The sequence below is a fragment of the Perna viridis genome, chromosome 3 (genome assembly GCF_037379345.1).
Source record: "Perna viridis isolate PV_CMFRI_1.1 ecotype Kerala chromosome 3, ASM3737934v1, whole genome shotgun sequence".
In the NCBI taxonomy this organism is placed as follows: domain Eukaryota; kingdom Metazoa; phylum Mollusca; class Bivalvia; order Mytilida; family Mytilidae; genus Perna; species Perna viridis.
The window spans coordinates 19,078,383-19,097,287 of record NC_142447.1 but is presented as its reverse complement, the minus strand read 5'-3'; the positions used below and the strand labels follow the sequence as shown (position 1 = coordinate 19,097,287).

General features: G+C 34.6%; 1 protein-coding gene and 1 long non-coding RNA gene across 4 annotated transcripts; both read left to right on the top strand.

Moving 5' to 3' along the window:
• Positions 1–4,045: 4,045 nt before the first annotated feature.
• LOC148621333 (uncharacterized) lies at positions 4,046–8,123 on the top strand. The gene is made up of 2 exons (XM_088575512.1): positions 4,046–4,161; positions 6,373–8,123. Exons 1-2 carry the CDS (start codon positions 4,130–4,132, stop codon positions 7,823–7,825), a joined length of 1,485 nt encoding a protein of 494 aa, XP_088431638.1. The 5' UTR covers positions 4,046–4,129; the 3' UTR covers positions 7,826–8,123.
• Positions 8,124–8,648: 525 nt separating this feature from the next.
• On the top strand, positions 8,649–17,234 carry LOC148621332 (uncharacterized). 3 transcript variants are annotated; one of them, XR_015921151.1, is made up of 2 exons: positions 8,649–11,268; positions 15,097–17,234. It is a non-coding gene; the product is annotated as an uncharacterized LOC148621332 (long non-coding RNA). The 3 variants fall into 3 exon arrangements; XR_015921150.1 differs by having other exon boundaries at positions 8,649–11,281; positions 15,097–16,139; XR_015921149.1 differs by lacking the exon at positions 8,649–11,268 and adding an exon at positions 11,304–12,073 and having other exon boundaries at positions 15,097–16,139.
• Positions 17,235–18,905: the final 1,671 nt, after the last annotated feature.

Sequence of the window (18,905 nt, the reverse complement as noted above, 5' to 3'; positions counted from 1 at the left end):
TATATTGGGGAGCTTTCAAGTTCTTTTTCTGGCTATTTCCGAGATGTCTATGGAAGCGATAAACTAAAAAGTCGGTCGAAATATTTAATCCGTATGTCCAAACTCACTTCTATATCATTAGTTTGATTTAAACGCAAAAATGAAAAAAAAAAGTATTTAGTTCATATCTAACCATGATTCTGGATTATTCTATAATCTTTTTTCATTAAATTTAATTTCAAGCATTTCTTTTAAATTAACATCTTGATTTCAAATTATATTTAATCTTTGATATTGAAACCACAAGTTTCTTCTTTAAATATGCATTTTGTGATAAATAGTTAAATGGATACAGTTTCTGTGATTATTCTGCCTGACTTTGGCATCAATTGAGTGTTTCGGCCAAAACTATCTGCTAGTTTGTTATCGTTCAATTTCCTCTGGAGAGTTTAGATGAAAAACAAGCTAGATAAGTGATTGATCAACGATAGTGACATTAAGTAGCACTTGTCCAATTCATTCATGTTTTTATGTTTTTATTAGCAACTCGGCGGGTGTTTCTAGAAAAGCAGAGGACGCTTACCCTGCCGGTGCACCTGGTCCATGCTCCCAGTTTTTAGTGGTGTCCGAGTTGCTCATTTGCTTTTGTTACTTTGTATGTATGATTTTAGTTACTTTATGTTCTTTGTTGTGTATGTCTGTTTTCCATGTCTGGTCTTTGTTCCTGGATTACATTCTTTTGATTTCCGCTAGAACCTTGATTCCCTTGATTACTCTTTCATACATTCACTTTTAGTATCATTGTTAGACGAAGTATTATAAAACCCAAAGACAATTTCCACCTACATATACAAATGTATATAAAAAAGTATAAATTAGGATTAGTCTCTTCTTCCAATAACTTTTGAAGCAGCATTTTAATTGACTTTCAACACTTAAACTTTGAAGTATAGGTTTATTGTAGGCTTAAGAAATTCTCATACTTAATCCAAAGGGAAAATTGTTGCGTCATGAAAAGTATTTAAGATCAACTTGTGTTAAATTTGAAAAATTAATAATTGAAGTCCTCAAGTAAAAATAAAATAGATATTGCTTATTTTGATGTATTGTTAAATTTTATGGCTTCTGCATCAATAACATTGTTACCAAATCAAACAACTGTTAAACCATTGTTGACACCTGGCTTTACTGGGAGTTCATCGTTTTTTTCAGGTGCAATTGAAATGCCACGTGTTAGTTTTAGTGTATTCTTTTGATGTATGTGCATACAGTGGAATTCATTCCAAAACAAAATTTTATTACAAAAATTTATTTTTTGCAGCTGGTCTATGCTCCTAGTTCTTATTGGGGTCCGAGTTGCCCATTTACTTTTGTTACTTTGTATTTTTTGTTTGTTTTTGTTCTTTGTTGTGTTAGTCTGTTTTCCTTGTCTGGTCTTTTGTCCCTGAATTATATTCTTTTGATTTCCGATAGAATTTTGGCTCCCTTGACTACTATTGCACCCTCAGCCACACAGGGGATTACACAAACAGGATATTCTTGACCACAATTATATACAAAAATAATTGCGCTAATTAACTTTTGGTTCGTCGTAATTTTGTCAACCTTAACTGGCATTAGTAGTTGGGCGTCAGCAAGAATGGCAGTCAATGATAGACACAAGTGGAGACTGTAGCAGGACCTTAAGTGAAAGCGGGCACGAAGAGGATATGTAAGGTGAGATAAACAGAATAAACCGAAATCAATAAGAGGTCTAGAGATTAAAGATTATTAAATTTGGAATTCCTCCCGCATGGAAAAGGTTAAAAAATAATATTGACATACCAGTATTTTGCCGTAAGTATGAAGATCTATTAACATACATCGTAATTAAAACTTAGCCAAACTTTTTTTCAATTCTGTTTATCATTTTCGTTAATTTGGTAGATCTGCTACATTTACATTAACTATATAGAGTTGAGAACTCCCTTACCTTGGTCTCCTTTCTCCCACTATAAAATATGCAGCGCAAACAGTATATAAATTCGTGTTAATATATATTAGTCGGGCTGCACATTTGATAGTGGGAGCAAGCACCTTTGGTCTTGGATATTGAGCAAGAACTAGCCAATCTCTATAAAATACGAATTGCACAAAAGCTTACCTTCTGCTGATAAACAACCATTAGAGTTCTGCTTCTTCACCATAACAAACTTTTAGTAATTAAGTTTTTTTTCTTCGATTGATATTATTGCGACTGTCTCTCAACTTGGTAGAAGTTTGCATAACATACATTCACAATTGATTACAATATTACCTTAACAACTAATCAAAAAAATGACACTCTGTGAAGAGAACAGTCACAAGGCAACTAGCTCAACTACAAGTACACGTATATTCCAAATTTTAATATGGAAACATGGAGACTATAGCATTAAAGAGACAACTAATCACCTTACCATTTGTGTTTGATGACTCCTTGAAATCTGGTAAAGTATCTTCACCTTTGATTAATGAGATCGATCAAAGTGTACGTATGCTATTGATGGTATCTGTATTATTCTATTTAATATCTTCAATAACGTTCTTCTTTATTTCCAGCTTCTCATTATTTAGCTTATCTGTGGTTGTTGATTATTTTTATTTCTAATTCATTGCAGATGCTTCTTAAGTTTATATAAACTTGCTGACCTAAGAACTATATGGTGCAGGAAAAAAAGTAACGAACATGGAACAAAAACGGAATCACTGAAGTGGTCTTTTCTCAAATTTTCGAAATTTTCTAGATCTTTTGTTGCACTACTGGTAAACTCTGGTATAGATACAGTATTGCAGTAATTCATTAATTAATTAAATGTACTGTTCATCAATTGAATGAATGAATGAATGAATGAATGAATGAATACATTTTGATTGATTGATTGATTGGTTCATTCATTCATTTATTTATTGCCAAGAAATCATAGTACGTTCTTACGCTGGTTAATGGAAATATTGATTTTTTTAAGACTTAAAATAATTTTATCATAATAGCGAGCACCGCGAAATCTAACTTTCCCATAAGGTTCCTCAATAAACTAACGAAAAAAAAGTAATGTCCCGGAAGTAACAAAAAGTGACTGTCCTTACCGAGAAAATTCATCGCTTCCTCAAACCACAAAAATAAAAATACATGGGTAAAGATTACGTTTCAGTAAAAATAAGCTCATCTTTTCTGATAGTTTTGAGCCTTTCTCTATTTTTTACTTAATATTAATAGAAGTGAATATGATGTTTTTAAAAAGTTCGGAAAACACGTGGGTGTACGTACATGTGTCTCCGCTGTGGTGAACAAAAATTTCAAGTTATTCATTTATTGAAAAAAAAACCATTATAATTAACAAGACAGCTTTTCAAATAGAAATATTGATTTTGCTGGCTGCTTAAATAAAACTAAAAATATTGCACTTGCGAAGCAAAAATTTTCATCCGGGTCGATCTTCCCCCTCTTTATAAAGTCCTTTATTATTTTTACGGGTCTCACACAGACGGTGCATGTATGGTTAAATTCACGGTGCTCGCTGATTTAGGCAATGCCTGCCCCATATTAAAATTACTAGTTTTGTCATCAATCTCGTCAATTTCTTCAAAACTAATAATTTTTTGTCTGAATCCTGAAATAAAAATGTACCAAACAAAGATCAAGCGATCAAAAGCGACTGATTATTTTATTTTATATATTTTTTACAAAAAAATTAAGATATGCATGTATCTGTGTTTTAGCATTTAAAAGTACGAGTACGTGCACTTACATGTGTTTATCTAAAAGTAACGCAAACAAATACAATTTGTAAAAACATTTAAAAAAAAAACACTTCTAACGTCATATAATTTTATATCACGAAAATAGATTATTAAATTGATATTATTAATAACCAGTCCATGTTGTTGTTGTCTCGTTTTTTTCTTCATTATCTTCATATTCTAATTTAGTTTTTGAAATAATACAAACTGAAGCTCTAAAACTACTAAAAAAATACTTTTGCTGTAGGACGATGTACAGAAGGTACGAAGTGGTTAATTTTTCAAAGTCTTCGTTCCATTCCCCTTTCCGAATGGAACGCACTTGTTAGAAAGCGTGGAAACCTTGACGTTCGTGATTTTCTTAGCAAGAGAAAATAAACGTATAGTCATGAATCTTAGGAACTGCAAAAAAATTACCGAGTATGTTTTCTTGTTTGGTACATATTTTAATATAATGAGAATAGGTGTAGTTTATAGCAAACTTAAAATCCCCTTTGGTATATGTACTGATGACTGATGTAGCTAACATGTTATTCTATTTTGTCATAGATTCTACTTATTTTTTTTTCAGTGTATGTTTCTCTATACCTAATGTGGTTTTAGAGAATATAGATATATGTATATATTATACTTCATACAAAAATCTTGAATTCTGATTGGGTAATGGATGGTGAGTTACATATATTTTATTCTATTCCCTGCACATCCTTACTTGCCCCGCCCCCACATTTTTCCACTGTGATCGGTGGATCAATATATCACCCTCGCTAGGATAAATCATCCTCAACATCACATTATATCACTCTCTTGTATTCAGTACAGTATAACACATACTGCCTGTAGTAGAGGGTGTTGCGCATTGTATCACACTCTGTAAATATATCAACCTCAACTTCGTCCCGTGTGATACTACAGCGTAACACCCTCTACTACAGGCAGTATGTGTATAATATACACAAATGTAATGTCTCAGAGTGTGACTCTATTCGCTTCACTGCTCCATTGGATCAGGATTGATACAGGGGAGATGACATACAAGTACATGTAATATAAGCATCTAAGGGCCTGAGTCTGAGAAGTCCCCAAAGATGTAAGAACTGTCAAATTTGCTTTTGATTTGTAAATTTGGCAGTGTTAATATTGTTTGGACCTTATATATAAAATCATCTACACACCAACTCTGACATTGATACAAGGTTGCAAATTTGCAATGTTAATTTGGTTGCTCCCTCAGTGGGATTTGAACCCCTTCTGTACTAAGACATCTGTGTCAAACACCCATACCTTCCAAGCCTCTGTAATTTGGCTGGAGCCTCCCACGAAATTGCCCCATCTCCCGCAAGGACCATACCTCCTACTCGGGTCCCACAAACCCCCGTTATCACCCGAAATCTCCCAGAATTGTGCTGGATTTTAGAAAAATCAAAATCATTCGAGAATCTCAGACTTTTTCATCAGATCAGCACTAATTGATTATGTAAACAAAAAATATTCCTCTGGACAACAGCTGACAATGACAGGTTATTAACACGGGTGTGTTTTTATAGTAATTAAAGCAAATCAGGTTTTTAGAATGAAATGTTTAAACATTCACTTGGGAACATTTTATCAAGATGGAAAGGTTCTGTATAAGGACCTGCTACTTCCAATGATGAAAGTTGTTCTAAAGGGCAAAAAATCCTTTGCAAATACTCCAAATCTTGTGAATTAGCAAATGACATTGAACTATTTTTCGTGAAAATGGGATTAGTGGAAGATATGATAACTGCAGTAACAGATTTAGTGTGCTTGCTAGACTGGCCAAAGCCATATTTATTTTACCAAACTCGAAATCTGATTCTGGAAGAGCCTTTTCAATGATAAAAAATATATACACAGTTAATTCAGTTTGGCTTGAAAAATGACACTCTACAATGTATTTGCACTACTAGCCTGTGAGATAAACCAGATATACAACTGTTTTGAATAGACCCTCTTTATAAGTGATAAAAGCTAAAGCTGCTACATCAGATTACATTCAAAGCTCTAAATGATTGCACAATGAGTTTAAATTCTCTGTATTGTACATCGTATATATGTCACAGTATGCATTAAAATGACTATTTAATTATTCTGTAGCTAAAAATTCCCCAAGAAAAATGTTGTCATGTGTTATGACCAGCTTTTTCATTCTGAAACACTTTAGACCACTCAGCCAACTAAACAGTATACAGTACCTGAACCGATCCCTGCAACAAAAATTGCAATCGGTCATTGATCAACGATTAGTTTCCGGTCAGTCATCGATCCGTTAAACCAATCCCTTTTAACATTTAACATAATAAAACTGTGATCAGATCGGTCACCAGTCATTGGTCATTGATCCGTCAGCAATCAATCAGTCAACGGTCATCGATCCGTCAAATCGTTACATGGATCAGTTCAAGGACTGTTAAAATGGCTTTCATGAACTGAGTGATACTTCCTCTTAAGTATATGTACAGAAAAGATAAACCAATAGCCAGCACTTTCGGCTAACTTCCAGTTCTTAATGAAAAAATTGAGGTTTCTGATCTTTTCAGCTCAAAAGAAACATTGTAAATTCATATAAGTATTTACATGTACATGTATGTATTTCATGGTATTTTTCAGGGCTTTGACAAATAATAGGCCAACTATATTGTGTGATCAATGTGGGGAACAATTTAACCAAACAACTAGTTTGAAAAAGCACATGGTAACAAACCATTTTGATGAAAGTCAGCTTATTTGTAAAGATTGTTTCAAGCATTTTCTCACAGAAGACGGATATAAGCGCCATATAAAGCAACACTTACTAAGCCATTTTTGCAGTGAATGTGAAATGGGTTTTCATTGGTTAGGGGATTTAAAGAAGCATGAGAGGACCCACAGGCCTAAATTCAAATGCCCACAATGTGCATTACAGTCATACAATGAAAAAATCATTGAAAAACATATGAAATCCCATGCCAAAGCTCTCATAAGAAGGGAAAAACTACAAGCAGAAAAAGAATTGAAGGAAAAAAATAAAGTGCCAAAGCAATACAAGTGCCGATTTTGCATTGAACTCAAAATATCTAATTCTATGACTGATCATCAAGCACATCTTAAAGAATTTCACAAGGATGCCAGTAATAATTGGTACTGCAAGATCTGTGAAAAAAGTTTTGGAAAGGATCAGTTTCTATTATCCCATTTACAAAAACACAAGTTAAACAACCATTTGTGTAAATATTGTGGGAAAGGATTTAAATGCAAAACATTGTTTCTGGATCACATGTGGATTCATACTGGTGAGAAGAGGCACAAGTGTCCTGATTGTGATAATAGTTTCGCTACCAAAGGTACACTAGTCGTTCACCAAAGAATCCACACTGGCGAACTTCCATATCAATGTAGTATTTGTTTCTACTGTTGCAAAGAAAAGTCCAGGCTTAATAGACATATGGTGATTCATTTAGAAGAAAAACCTTACCGTTGTTCTAAATGTAAAAAAGGCTTTTCTTCTAAACGAAGCTTGAGAATGCATTTGGCTAGACATAAAAGTCCAGGATTAAAGCCATTTGATTGTCAGTATTGTTTCAAAAAATTTGCATCAAAATTATACCGAGATTTGCATGAAAAGATACATCGTGGAGAAAGAGAAGATCCCTGTTATTCTTGTGAAATTTGTAGCAAAAATTTCTATTATTACCATCAGTTAAAAAGACATAAACTAGTACATACAGATTCAAAACCATTTAAGTGTGACAAATGTGAAGCTACTTATAAAAGTGATAGTGGGCTTGGATTTCATGTAAAATTGAAACATACAGACATACGGCCATATGAATGCTTCATTTGTTTTAAAGGATATGTACAAAAATCCCTCGTTGAGAAGCATGTAAAATCACACTTTAGAGAGGGCTCATGCAAATGCAGTTTATGTGACAAAATATTTTGTAATGAATATGCCTTGAAAGAACATACCAAGGACCATAGAAGGAAAAGGAGAGTACGCTATGCCTGCTCCCTTTGTGGTGTAGGATATAATTCGTTGTCTGCATTGAAAAAACATTCCAAGTCAGTGCACCAAAACAGTTAAAGTATAGCACAGATATGAATTGATAGAGGATTTTGATTTGTCTGTGCAAAACATTTTTATGCGAATGGCAAAAATTACTGTGTTGCCATTTAAAGTGATTAGGAATTAGGGTCTTAAAGGAGCCAAAAATGAACATTTTGTAAAATTGTGTATACAGTGCTTATTACTTGACAAGTATCAATTTTTATTTTTTACTTCCTTATTCATCTAGGTTTGAGGTCCAGAAGGTCCATACTAAAAGTGTTTGCATTTTTTTGTTTTATTTGATATGCTGAATATACATGTATATAACTATGTATTAAGATCTTTAACTTTAGTCCATATTGCATTGAGATAAATTTCCATTTTGAAAATATTTAATGGTATGATGGCCATTGACCACTCTCTGTCAGAAATTGATGTTGTGTCAAACCTGTGTAGTCATATCAGACTGCATCTTGCAGAGCATTTTATTTCATTGCATGCATACATTTTTTAAACTTTGTAAACTGAATATGTGCTTGAACAAAACAAACCCTTCGGTATGAAAGTGATTTCTTGTATGTTTAGACAAGTGTCACTGTATTAGAGAATGGATCTGGATGAAATTCCTGACTTAGGACAGGCGCAAAAATGTGGTAGGGTCAAGTACTTTAGCTTGACCACAACCCTCCCCCTTTAAAAATCTGCGATGCAAATTTTTGGTCGTTTCCTCCGCGGAACTCGAACTCGTACCGCTGTGATATCTATGGCAACACCGCCTGCACAAAGTCCAGCGCCCTAGACCGCTCGGCCAGCTAGGCTATATAAAAATATAGCCTTTGCTGGCCTGGTCATTCCTCCTCGTAGGATCGATCTAGCCGAGTGGTCTAGGGCGCTGGACTTTGTGCAGGCGGTGTTGCCATAGATGGGAATTTTTCAGATCCTTCTATAAGTTTACGTTATCTTCCGACCCCAAGTACCTGTCAACAAGACGTCAGTTTTTAGATCTCATTAGTCACTGTCCTGAACGAGCCCGGTTCAGTGGTCCTTTTAACAAAAAATAATTGTTAATAAGTTATGACGTCATAGTGAATCAAAGTATTGTGGCGTCATAACTTACGACTAATTTTACACTTACGATTTTTTTGTGAAAAGGACCAAAGATTTTTTTTGGACCTGGTTTCGATAACGCAAGTTGGCGTACGGACACTGTGGCGAAAGGTAGGTGTCCTACATGTCTTTCTGGTACGATCTTATGCATACTAGTAACTGCTTAGAATCGCAACGCACAAACAGCAATAATATTATATTTTATTAACAATACTCGTACACGGATGAAAATGCTTTTAATCTCGACTGAATATCGATTGAAATCTAGTCTATAGTGAACAAAACGAAATTAAATCTTTCGATATATATGGGTGAAATGTTTATTAATTTTTAGTAAAAAACCATCAGGGGCCTGGGACGTAGCCATACATTCTTTGAGGTGAAAGTCCAAATTCGACAAGGGGTCTAGGGGACCGCTCAATGCCCCAGTGAGGGACAGGGAGCGAAGCCCCCAATGCTCCTGGTGATTGAGCGTTTTATACCCTGGAAACTGCCAAAAAATTATGATGAAAAGGGCTTTTCTGTGAGAATTTTGCGATTTTTTTTTTTATAATACCAGCAGTGACCGTGACAAGGATAAATCTCAAATGAAGAAATTGTCCTCCCCAATTTGATAAGTTGTATTTTGTATTGAACACGAGACAATTTAAATTTGCAAAACACTAATTTGTTTTAATGCAATCCCTTCAGAACCTTCGTATAGTTTTCATATCATAATTCATACGTTATGCCATGGCTTGCTGCAATTACGCAGACTTTTTGTACCGCGCTATAGACTTCTTTTACAATTAGGCTAAGCCTTCTAGAACAGGATTATGTTGCTAGAAAATTGAAGTAGTTTTATGGTCGTCATCATGAACTCGTAGGTCTTTACGGTTTGTCTATCTGCACCAGAAAAACCGATTAGTTAAGTGTGCCATAGCTTTCCTTTTCTCTTTCGTCTACCCTGGACTTGAATTGTTATGAGCAACTCGACGAGTCTCTCTCGAAAAGCAGAGGACGCTTACCCTACCGGTGCACCTGGTTCATGTTCCCAGTTTCTAGCGGAGTCCCAATTGCTCATTTCATTTGTTGCTTTGTACGTATTATTTTGATTGTTTTGTGTTCTTTTTTTAGTGTCATTTGTTTTATGTTGATTACTCTTTGTTCCTTACAGTGGTCTTGGAAATAATTGTAATTAGACTTAGGTTCCATAGTTAACTTGATTGTTAAGGTTTGGTAAAAAAAACCTATTTATGCAACATATTCCTGCAAATATTTTGGAAGAAGTCTGATAAATAAAGAGTAGCCTATATATCAAGTTTTGAAGTCATGATTGCATTCAGATCGTTATGGAAAACCCATCCATGTCTTGAAATCAGTTAAATTTTCAATAGTTGATTGCTACTCGATCGGTTTGCAATAGTACACCTTAGTCTATATGTGTTCCTCTATTAGGTTTGATCTTCATCTGCTATAATGACCTTGAATCTGTATTTTATATGTGGCATAAAGTACTAGCAAATGGGTAACTTTGATATTTGACCTCTTAGGGGTCCAATTTTTATATTGGCTGACTTTTTGCCCTGAAAACCACCATCTCTATTCATTACTATTAATGTGAAAGCCCTTTTTGAAACGACACAGGTCCACACAGCGTATACAGTGTATGCCATTTTTTTTCAGACACAATCAATCTGTCTTGAACCCCGTGCGGGTCCGGATGTCTAAAGAATATTAGGCTCGCAGCAGCACTAAGCTTGTCGTAAAAGGCGACTAAATTGTGCTCAGAAACCTAGCGGGGGCTAGGGCGCTCTACCAACAGAGGAACTGATTTGTGTGCCTCAGGTGGTGAAAAGGGGTACCCGTGGCGTGTTACATGCTGGGGTCGTCAGGCTATAATACGGAAAACCCTAACGCAAACCATAGTGGTGCACCTTGTTGGGAAAGATGTCACGTTCCTCGCACGTTAAAGAACCCTGCTGTGGTAGTCGATGGGAGTAGGAACCTTTGCGCTCATAGGACATAGTAAATCAAGAAACAACATAGAAACCTACGCCATTTATAAATTACCACCTCCTCTTCTTTTTTCCCTGTCTCTCTTTATTTTATTTCATTTTATTTCATTTTTTTTGCCAAATGATGTACAAGCTCGGGCTTTCGAGCTTTCGTCTATCTACGCGCCTGACCATAGACCAGCCACTTTCTGTAAATCAATTTTGACTGTCGTTAAAAATACAATATACAGAAGGTACGAAATGGTTATTTCTTCAAAGTTGAGGCGTTCCACTCCCCTTTCCGAATCGATCTCACTAGAAACAATTTCACGTTGTGCATGATTATCTTAATATGCGTAAAAGCATGAACCCGAGGAACTGCAAAAAAGTTACCGAGTACGTTATCTTGGTTGGTACATATTTATAACATATATATCCTGAAACCTCAGTTTAAGACTTTGACAAAGCCAAAGTTCATGACAATACATCATACATGTACAGTATAAACAACTTAGCCTGGCCTTTGCTTAGGAGTCTCTTGACAATGTGATATTATCCTTCTACTGCCCAGCATGTCGATTTGAATACAATTTACCTTTAGTATGTAGCAAGTATTTCAACTTGCATTATAGTTTATTTCAGCACTCTCTGCAGAATATTGATAAAAACTACACAGCAAAAGTCATGCCAGTTTTTGATAATATGATGAAGGTGAAACTTTTTAACGCTCCTGAAGAAACATTTACAAAAACAAATTTTTTTGTCAGCTCTTATTTTATATGTTATACCTTCAGGTATGGTAAATTTTGTAATGATATATTGCCCTAAAGCATTATACTAATTGTCATGGTCTGATATGTCTGTTGGCAAAAATGTCCGGCATTCATAAAGAATTATTGGTTTTCATGGTCTGAAATGTCTTTGGATCGAATTGTCCATAAGTATACAGAACCAAGTTGATAATACAACCGTATAATTTTACATACATTTAATGAAACTTTCTCATATGTAGAGGATTCTATGCCTTTTAATTATTCTTGATTATCTGATATGTAGATTTGTCTGAACTAACTGTGTAGTCAAATGAAAATTTGTGGTGAAATTTTTGTCCATATTTGTTAAAAGTTAATGATGAACTGGGAAGCACACATATATTATACACTATGGCTGCAACTGTCACGTCTGAACCACAAATGATATGGTACATACCGTAATGTGTAACCTGTACCCGTACCAACTTTTCCCCATACCCATATACAACAAAATGTACAGTAACTCTTTCGCCAATTTCTACATTATTATGTGATATTTCTAGCTGATAATTTGTACACATTTACATAATGATATGATGGCTAATTAAATGATCTTTAAAATGTTTTTTGGCTCATTAAGTGATTTTTAAAATGTTTTTTGAAAATGCAATTTTTATTCGATTTTAGTTTTCAAAAGTACCGAAATGTGTATTCATTATTTCTGATAAATCAATTGACTTCTGTCATGGCATTGTCAATTGATAACTGACACATTCTTCTTGTCTTTCCATACCGTCACAGCAATGGCCACCTTTTGTCTGAACTGGCTGTCTCCTCTCTGTGTTATACCAACTGGGTTTGTTGTCAGTATGTCCTTTGGCAAACATCTTCTGTTTAGCTGTACTGTTCCACAAGCAGCAATATCTTAATTGTGAAACAAATTTGTAAACAGTTCAGGTTATGTAGGTTATTCATCTAAACTTGGTATCCTTGTCTAGACAACTCAGCTCTCCCCAGACATGCTACTACTACAATTCTGTGGGCTAATGCTTGCTTGCCCTGATAAATCTCACATTTAGACATATATCTGGTGTCAGATTCAGCAAGTGACTTTTTTAAATGATACCCTGCCTTTGTATGGTACCATGCATTCATCAATCATGACTTGACGATTAGGAATATATTGGACTCTCATTTGTACCTTGAAGGCATCCATGATACATTGTATATCTTACTTTGAATATTGGGTGATAATTGCCTTCCTCTCTCTGTGGTACATGTTGATGTGGGTCAACGAAGTGGAGATATCTCATGATCTGCATAAATCTGTCCCTTGACATCGCAGATGAAAAATTTGGGGTTATTAGACAATCTTTAGACCAGTAAGATTCAATGTCTAGCTTGACACCAAAACCTTTAAGGCAGGTAAGACCTAAAAAAAGCTTTCATTTCAAGTTGATTTGTTTTGATCAGGGTGGAATTCAATTAGCATTTTTGCATAACTGTCAGTTTTTTTTCTATTATAAACTGCATCAGGTTGTCAGGTAGAAACCAACTGGAAAAAGTCTATGTTGCCTTTTTCAGGACCTAATTTGGTTCTTGGACCAGTGTTAGCTCAGGGTAGGAAAATATGGGGAAGACCTCTTTCATGTATATTAAGTTGTTCATGTCATCCATCATTATTTGGGGTGTCATCACTGACATCAGCATTATTTACTTCTGGTATTTTTCTGCTTTGAAATGCAAGCTTCCTTGGGAATACAGGGATTGAATTTCAGAATTTTTTCCACTAGCTAAATTTAGCAAGTACTGAAAATTTACACTTGCTAAATTTAAGTTTTTAGGCTATTTCTGGACTTTAACTATATTACATACAGAATTCCACTAGCAAATTTTAGCAAGTGGAAATAGTTTCTACTAGCAAAATTGAATTTCAACTTGCATTTAGCGAGTATTTCCCCTTAAATTCAATCCCTGGAATAATTTATTATATGATTTCAATGTAGTGAATTTACTGAAAATCTATGTTAACTATTGGATTTCTATAAAAATCATGTGATTGACGATGCCAGAAGGGTTTGTTCAGCCTGGCTGAGCAATGCCTTCAGGCATCGACTGCCTTGAAAATGTTAAGTATGTCAAAAACCAATAATGTGTCCACACTTGCCCCAATTGTTCAGGGTTCAATCACTGGTGTTGTATCATGCTTCGCTCAGGGAAGCTTGTTATTCATATTCAAATGGCTATTACTTTTACATGGTCACTGGTACAAAAAGTATGGACATTTTAATTGAAAATTTTCATTAAGGGTAATGGGAAACTTTTTTATTTCTAGATGAACATATGATATTGAAAATGTGTCAGCCAAATTTTCTTTAAATTTTGACAAAAATCTGATTTTTAAAAATTAATTTTCATAATTCTATAGAAATCAAATCAACTTTACTGTTTGAATAATTGATACAGCACATTTTTTACATTCTTAAAAGAAGTCAATATGGTCAGTATGGTGAGCAGCCTCACTCATATTATGTATCATACCATCAGGCAAAATACGGCAATAAATCATGGTACAGTATATCATTGCACTCCTATATTCAATTATTTTACACATAAAAGAATATTGACATATTCATTATTTCAACTAATTTATAAAATGAAATGTTCTGGGAAGTTTTCATACTTTGCATAATCTATTTCTTCAAGGTTTTAGCAACTGTCTAAAAAAGACAATAACTCATGTATGTAAAGTGCAGCTGATCCAGGAGGGAAATAGTAGACAGATATTATGTTATAATAGAACATTTTCAGACCAAATATCTGTGTGAGGTAGACAGATATTATGTTATAATAGAACATTTTCAGACCAAATATCTGTGTGGGAAATAAATGGTGCATGATCTCCTGTAGTTCTAAGCACTGATGCTTACATACTGAAATACAGTACGGTAATTCCAGAGGAGTAGTCATTTTTACAGACATTCGACCAATTATCATGAATTACATGTATTGCATTATAAAATTTGCCTTAATATGACCGGACCAAACAAATTTAACAGGATATTGTCTTCTATCTGACAGATTTTCATGATCAATTATCATTGGAAATAAGCATTTCCTCACCCAACTGGCAACATGCACATTTTATGAGCATGTACAGTAAAAGAAGTTTGGTATTTTTGTATCTCAATATATTTTTTATTGGTACAAATCCAGTAAGACTAGCCAGTGCACACATGTAAATGTACATTATACATGTACATGCAGGTTACAGATTTAAACATTGATAATTCAATTTAATGAGCTTAATAACATCTGTCAAGCTGATAATTGTCAACCCACGTCCGTGTTTTGTGTCCACCTTCACTCCCTCAAAGCATGGAGCAAATGTGAACTTTAAACCATTACTTGTTTGGGTGAATGATAATGAAAATTGAGGTTTCTGATGTACAGGTTTCTTGGTATTTTTCAGGGCTGTGACAAATAACTTACAAACCATATTGTGTGATCAATGTGGAGAACAGTTTAATCAAACAACTAGTTTGAACAAGGACATGGTAGAGAACCATCTTGATGAAAATCAGCTCATCTGTAAAGATTGTTTCAAACATTTTCTCACTGAAAATGGATACAAACAGCACATAAAACATTACTAAGCCATTTTTGCAGTGAATGTGAAATGGGTTTTTATTTGTTAGAGGATTTTAAGAAGCATGAGAGGACCCACAGGCCTAAATACAAATGCCCACAATGTGCATTACAGTCGTACAATGAAAATCATTTGAAAAACATATGAAATCCCATGCTAGAGTTCCTATTAGAAGAGAAAAATTACAAGAAGAAAAAGAATTCAAGGCAAGAAATAAAGTGCGAAAGCAGTACAAGTGCCGATTTTGCAGCAAAGTTGAATTATCTGAATCTATGACTGATCTTCAAGCTCATCTTAAAGAATTTCATAAGGATGCCTGTAATAACTGGTTTTGCAATATCTGTGAAATAACCTTTGAAAAGGCTCAACTTCTATTATCCCATTTAGAACAGCACAGATTTAATAACCATTTGTGTAAATATTGTGGGAAAGGATTTAAAAACAAAACATCATTTCTGGATCACATGTGGATTCATACTGGTGAGAAGAGGCACAAGTGTCCTGATTGTGATAATAGTTTCACTACAAAAGGTACACTAGTACAATACATCGTGGAGAAAGAGAAGATCCATGTTATTCGTGTGAAATTTGTAGCAAATGTTTCCATACATATTATCAGTTGAAAGCACATAGATTGGTACATACAGATTCAAAACCTTTTAACTGTGACAAATGTGGAGCTACGTATAAAAGCCCTAGCGGGCTTAGATTTCATGTTAAATCGAAACATTCCAATCTTAGACCGTATGAATGCTTTATTTGTTTCAAAGGATATGTTCAAAAAGGTCTTGTGGAGAACCGTGTAAAATCACACTTTAGAGAAGGCTCATGCAAATGCAGTTTTTGTGACAAAATATTTTGCAATGAATATGCTTTGAGAGAACATACCAAAGACCATAGGAGGAAACGGAGAGTAGGCTATGCATGCTGCCTTTGTGGTTTAGGATACAAGTCTTTATCTGCATTGAAAAAACATTCAAAGTCAATGCACCAAAGTAGTTAAACTAAAGCAAGAAAAGCATTGGCAGATCCAGAAATTCTGTAAGAGGGCACATATTGGTCCAACTGGTTTTACTTAAAGGGATAAGGGGCCTGCTCCATTGATTTTTGTTATTGATATTGTACTTTCAAGATGTTTTGTTTTTGTAGTTGTTGTTGTGTCAGTTTCAAAGTCATCTTATCTTAATATGCTTTTATTTCAGATGTGTTAGGTTTCCCGAATAATTTTGGTTGTACACCTTAAATTGCTTTCTAAAAGTTAGCCCTTATGTCTTAAATTTCTAGCAGAGTAGCCAGTCCGCTACATTTACACCGTGTAGATAGTAAATTATGTCCAGATTGTATAATGTACCTAGTTAGTCTGTTGTACTTAAAATAGCAGTCTTTATAAAAATCAGGCAGTAGGTGATCCATGCATGTCGAAAAAAACAAAACAAAAATACACTGTTATTTCTCATTTGGAAAATTTACAAACCACATTATTAGTATTAGTTTATCATTCAGTTTTTGCACTTTATGATATTTTTTGTTAAAAATTATATATACCGGTAGATTGTATGAAATTGGCACTTTGTAAGAGTTATCCTTCTTGATTCGGTTGATTTCAATGGGGGTGAATGCTAGATTGATTTTTCCAAAAGACATAACAGCATGCAGAAAAGACCATAGTTACGTAAAATATTATAGCACATGAAGACTGAAAAGACATCGTTTGTTTGTGGGACATTCTGTACCATTAATCACCTCTAACATTAGGAGTATTCCTGATCATTGGTTTGAAAATTACAGGTTGAACAGGTCAATTTTTTGTTGTCCAATGAGGAATAGGACTAAAGTATGTGGGACAATCAGGAATTTCAAATGATGGACAATCAGGAATTGTTTTGATTGTAATTTTGCTGTATAAACATTAGTTTTTTAATTGTTGATAGTATTGACCAAGAAATACAACTTTATCGGTATTTAATAGCTTTATTATTTATTATTCGTAATGTCAATCTTACATTTATACCGCTAGTTAAGTCATAAACATAAAGCACTAAGAGTAAATTACATACTAAAAATAACTTACAAATACTACAATTATGTATGTTCTGTTTAATGCAACACATATGTAGCTAGGTCTGCAACGTCATCCTTCTGTTGAACTTTTTGTTTGGGACAACTTTTAAAAGTGGGACAATCAGGGATAAACCTACAGTATCATTGGCAGCTTTTTGAATTATATGGATTGGTACTTTAATTGTATCTTCATGAGTTTGTGAATTTACTAAACGTGATTAGTACAAAACTTAGCCTTTATAAAATTTAACAACAGCTACAGATGCGATCAGTTCTAACCTCTCAGGGGAACTGTCACAAGAGCCCACTCTTTTGACAGTTTTGCTAGCAGAACCGGCTATACGAGAACAGTTCGGCTAATAGGAGCAAGCTATTTTGATAGTTCCTACAAAGCCTGCTCTTCGGGAACAATTCTAGTAGTAGAGCCAGCTCTACGAGAACAGCTCTACCAGTAGAGCCGCTTTTGCTAGAACTGCCAGAAGAGCTGGCTCTAGAACTTATATTAAATTTGCCATAGAACTGTTCTTCTGACAGTTCTAGGACAGTTTTGTGAGAGGATAGACCTGATCTCAACTGTTGACCCTTCAGCAGAACATGTTTCAGCATCTGAATTCTTGTTAATTAAAATACATAAAAAATTCTATATCAAGGTTTCAGTATCTTTGTTGTGTATTTTGAATCAATTGTCGGAATCCAGAAATCAATTTCAGTCGATCTTGCATGGGTGTTATTGTTGCTGTGTTTTAAAGTAAAAAAATGAAATTTTATAAGATGCAATCAAGTTTTACATGTCAGGCAGTGACTGGCGCATGTACAGGAAATGTGGGCCCTAAACTAGACTCCTTTTTCTACAAGAAAAAGGCGAACAAATATTTATCCAATTATACTTGTCATCGTGTAAAATGCTGAATGACAGATTTATCTATTTTGCTCTCTCATTACTTTTCAATGCATAAAAATGTAACATGTAAACGTTTAAAACACGTTTCAATTTAATCTGGAGGGAGGCGGGCCAACCCAAAACCTTTTGACTTTGGTTCGTGTCTATGTCCGTGGCCGAGATAACTATGGCACAGGCGGTAGTGTGGCCGAAACGACTTGCATCAGATTTTCGCTACAGACGCACACTGGTATCCCAACATTACATTATATACTGACACCTGTTTTGTTAAAAATGCACATTACAGGTGCAAATGATTTCATATACTGTAAATGTTCTTTGATGTGAAGGATTGTTCCACCCACACACACATTTCTTGATACTCCTCTAAATATTTGGTGCCCCTACGATCATCTCAACCCTAGGTCGAACTTGATTGCTTCTATTTTAAGCTTGTTTATATACTAGATATATTTTAATGTTCACGTGCTTTTTTTCTGAAATACATTTTGTGGGATACAATAAACGATTATTGTACTGAGACCTCTGGGTATTAAGCAGGAATCACAATCCCTTTAAAATTATTTGAAAGCCCAAGCAACCCAGTGGCGAATCCAGGGGTTTAGCACCCACCCCTTTTTATTGGAAAATTGGTCATTTTCAAGTGTAAAATTTACCCAAAATGGCAAAT

Excerpts from the sequence above, each read along its gene's own strand:
- LOC148621333 (XM_088575512.1), top strand. The coding sequence starts at position 4,130 with ATGAATCTTAGGAACTGCAAAAAAATTACCGA. Across the intron at positions 4,162-6,372 it reads AACTGCAAAAAAATTACCGA|GGCTTTGACAAATAATAGGC; the intron begins GTATGTTTTCTT and ends GGTATTTTTCAG.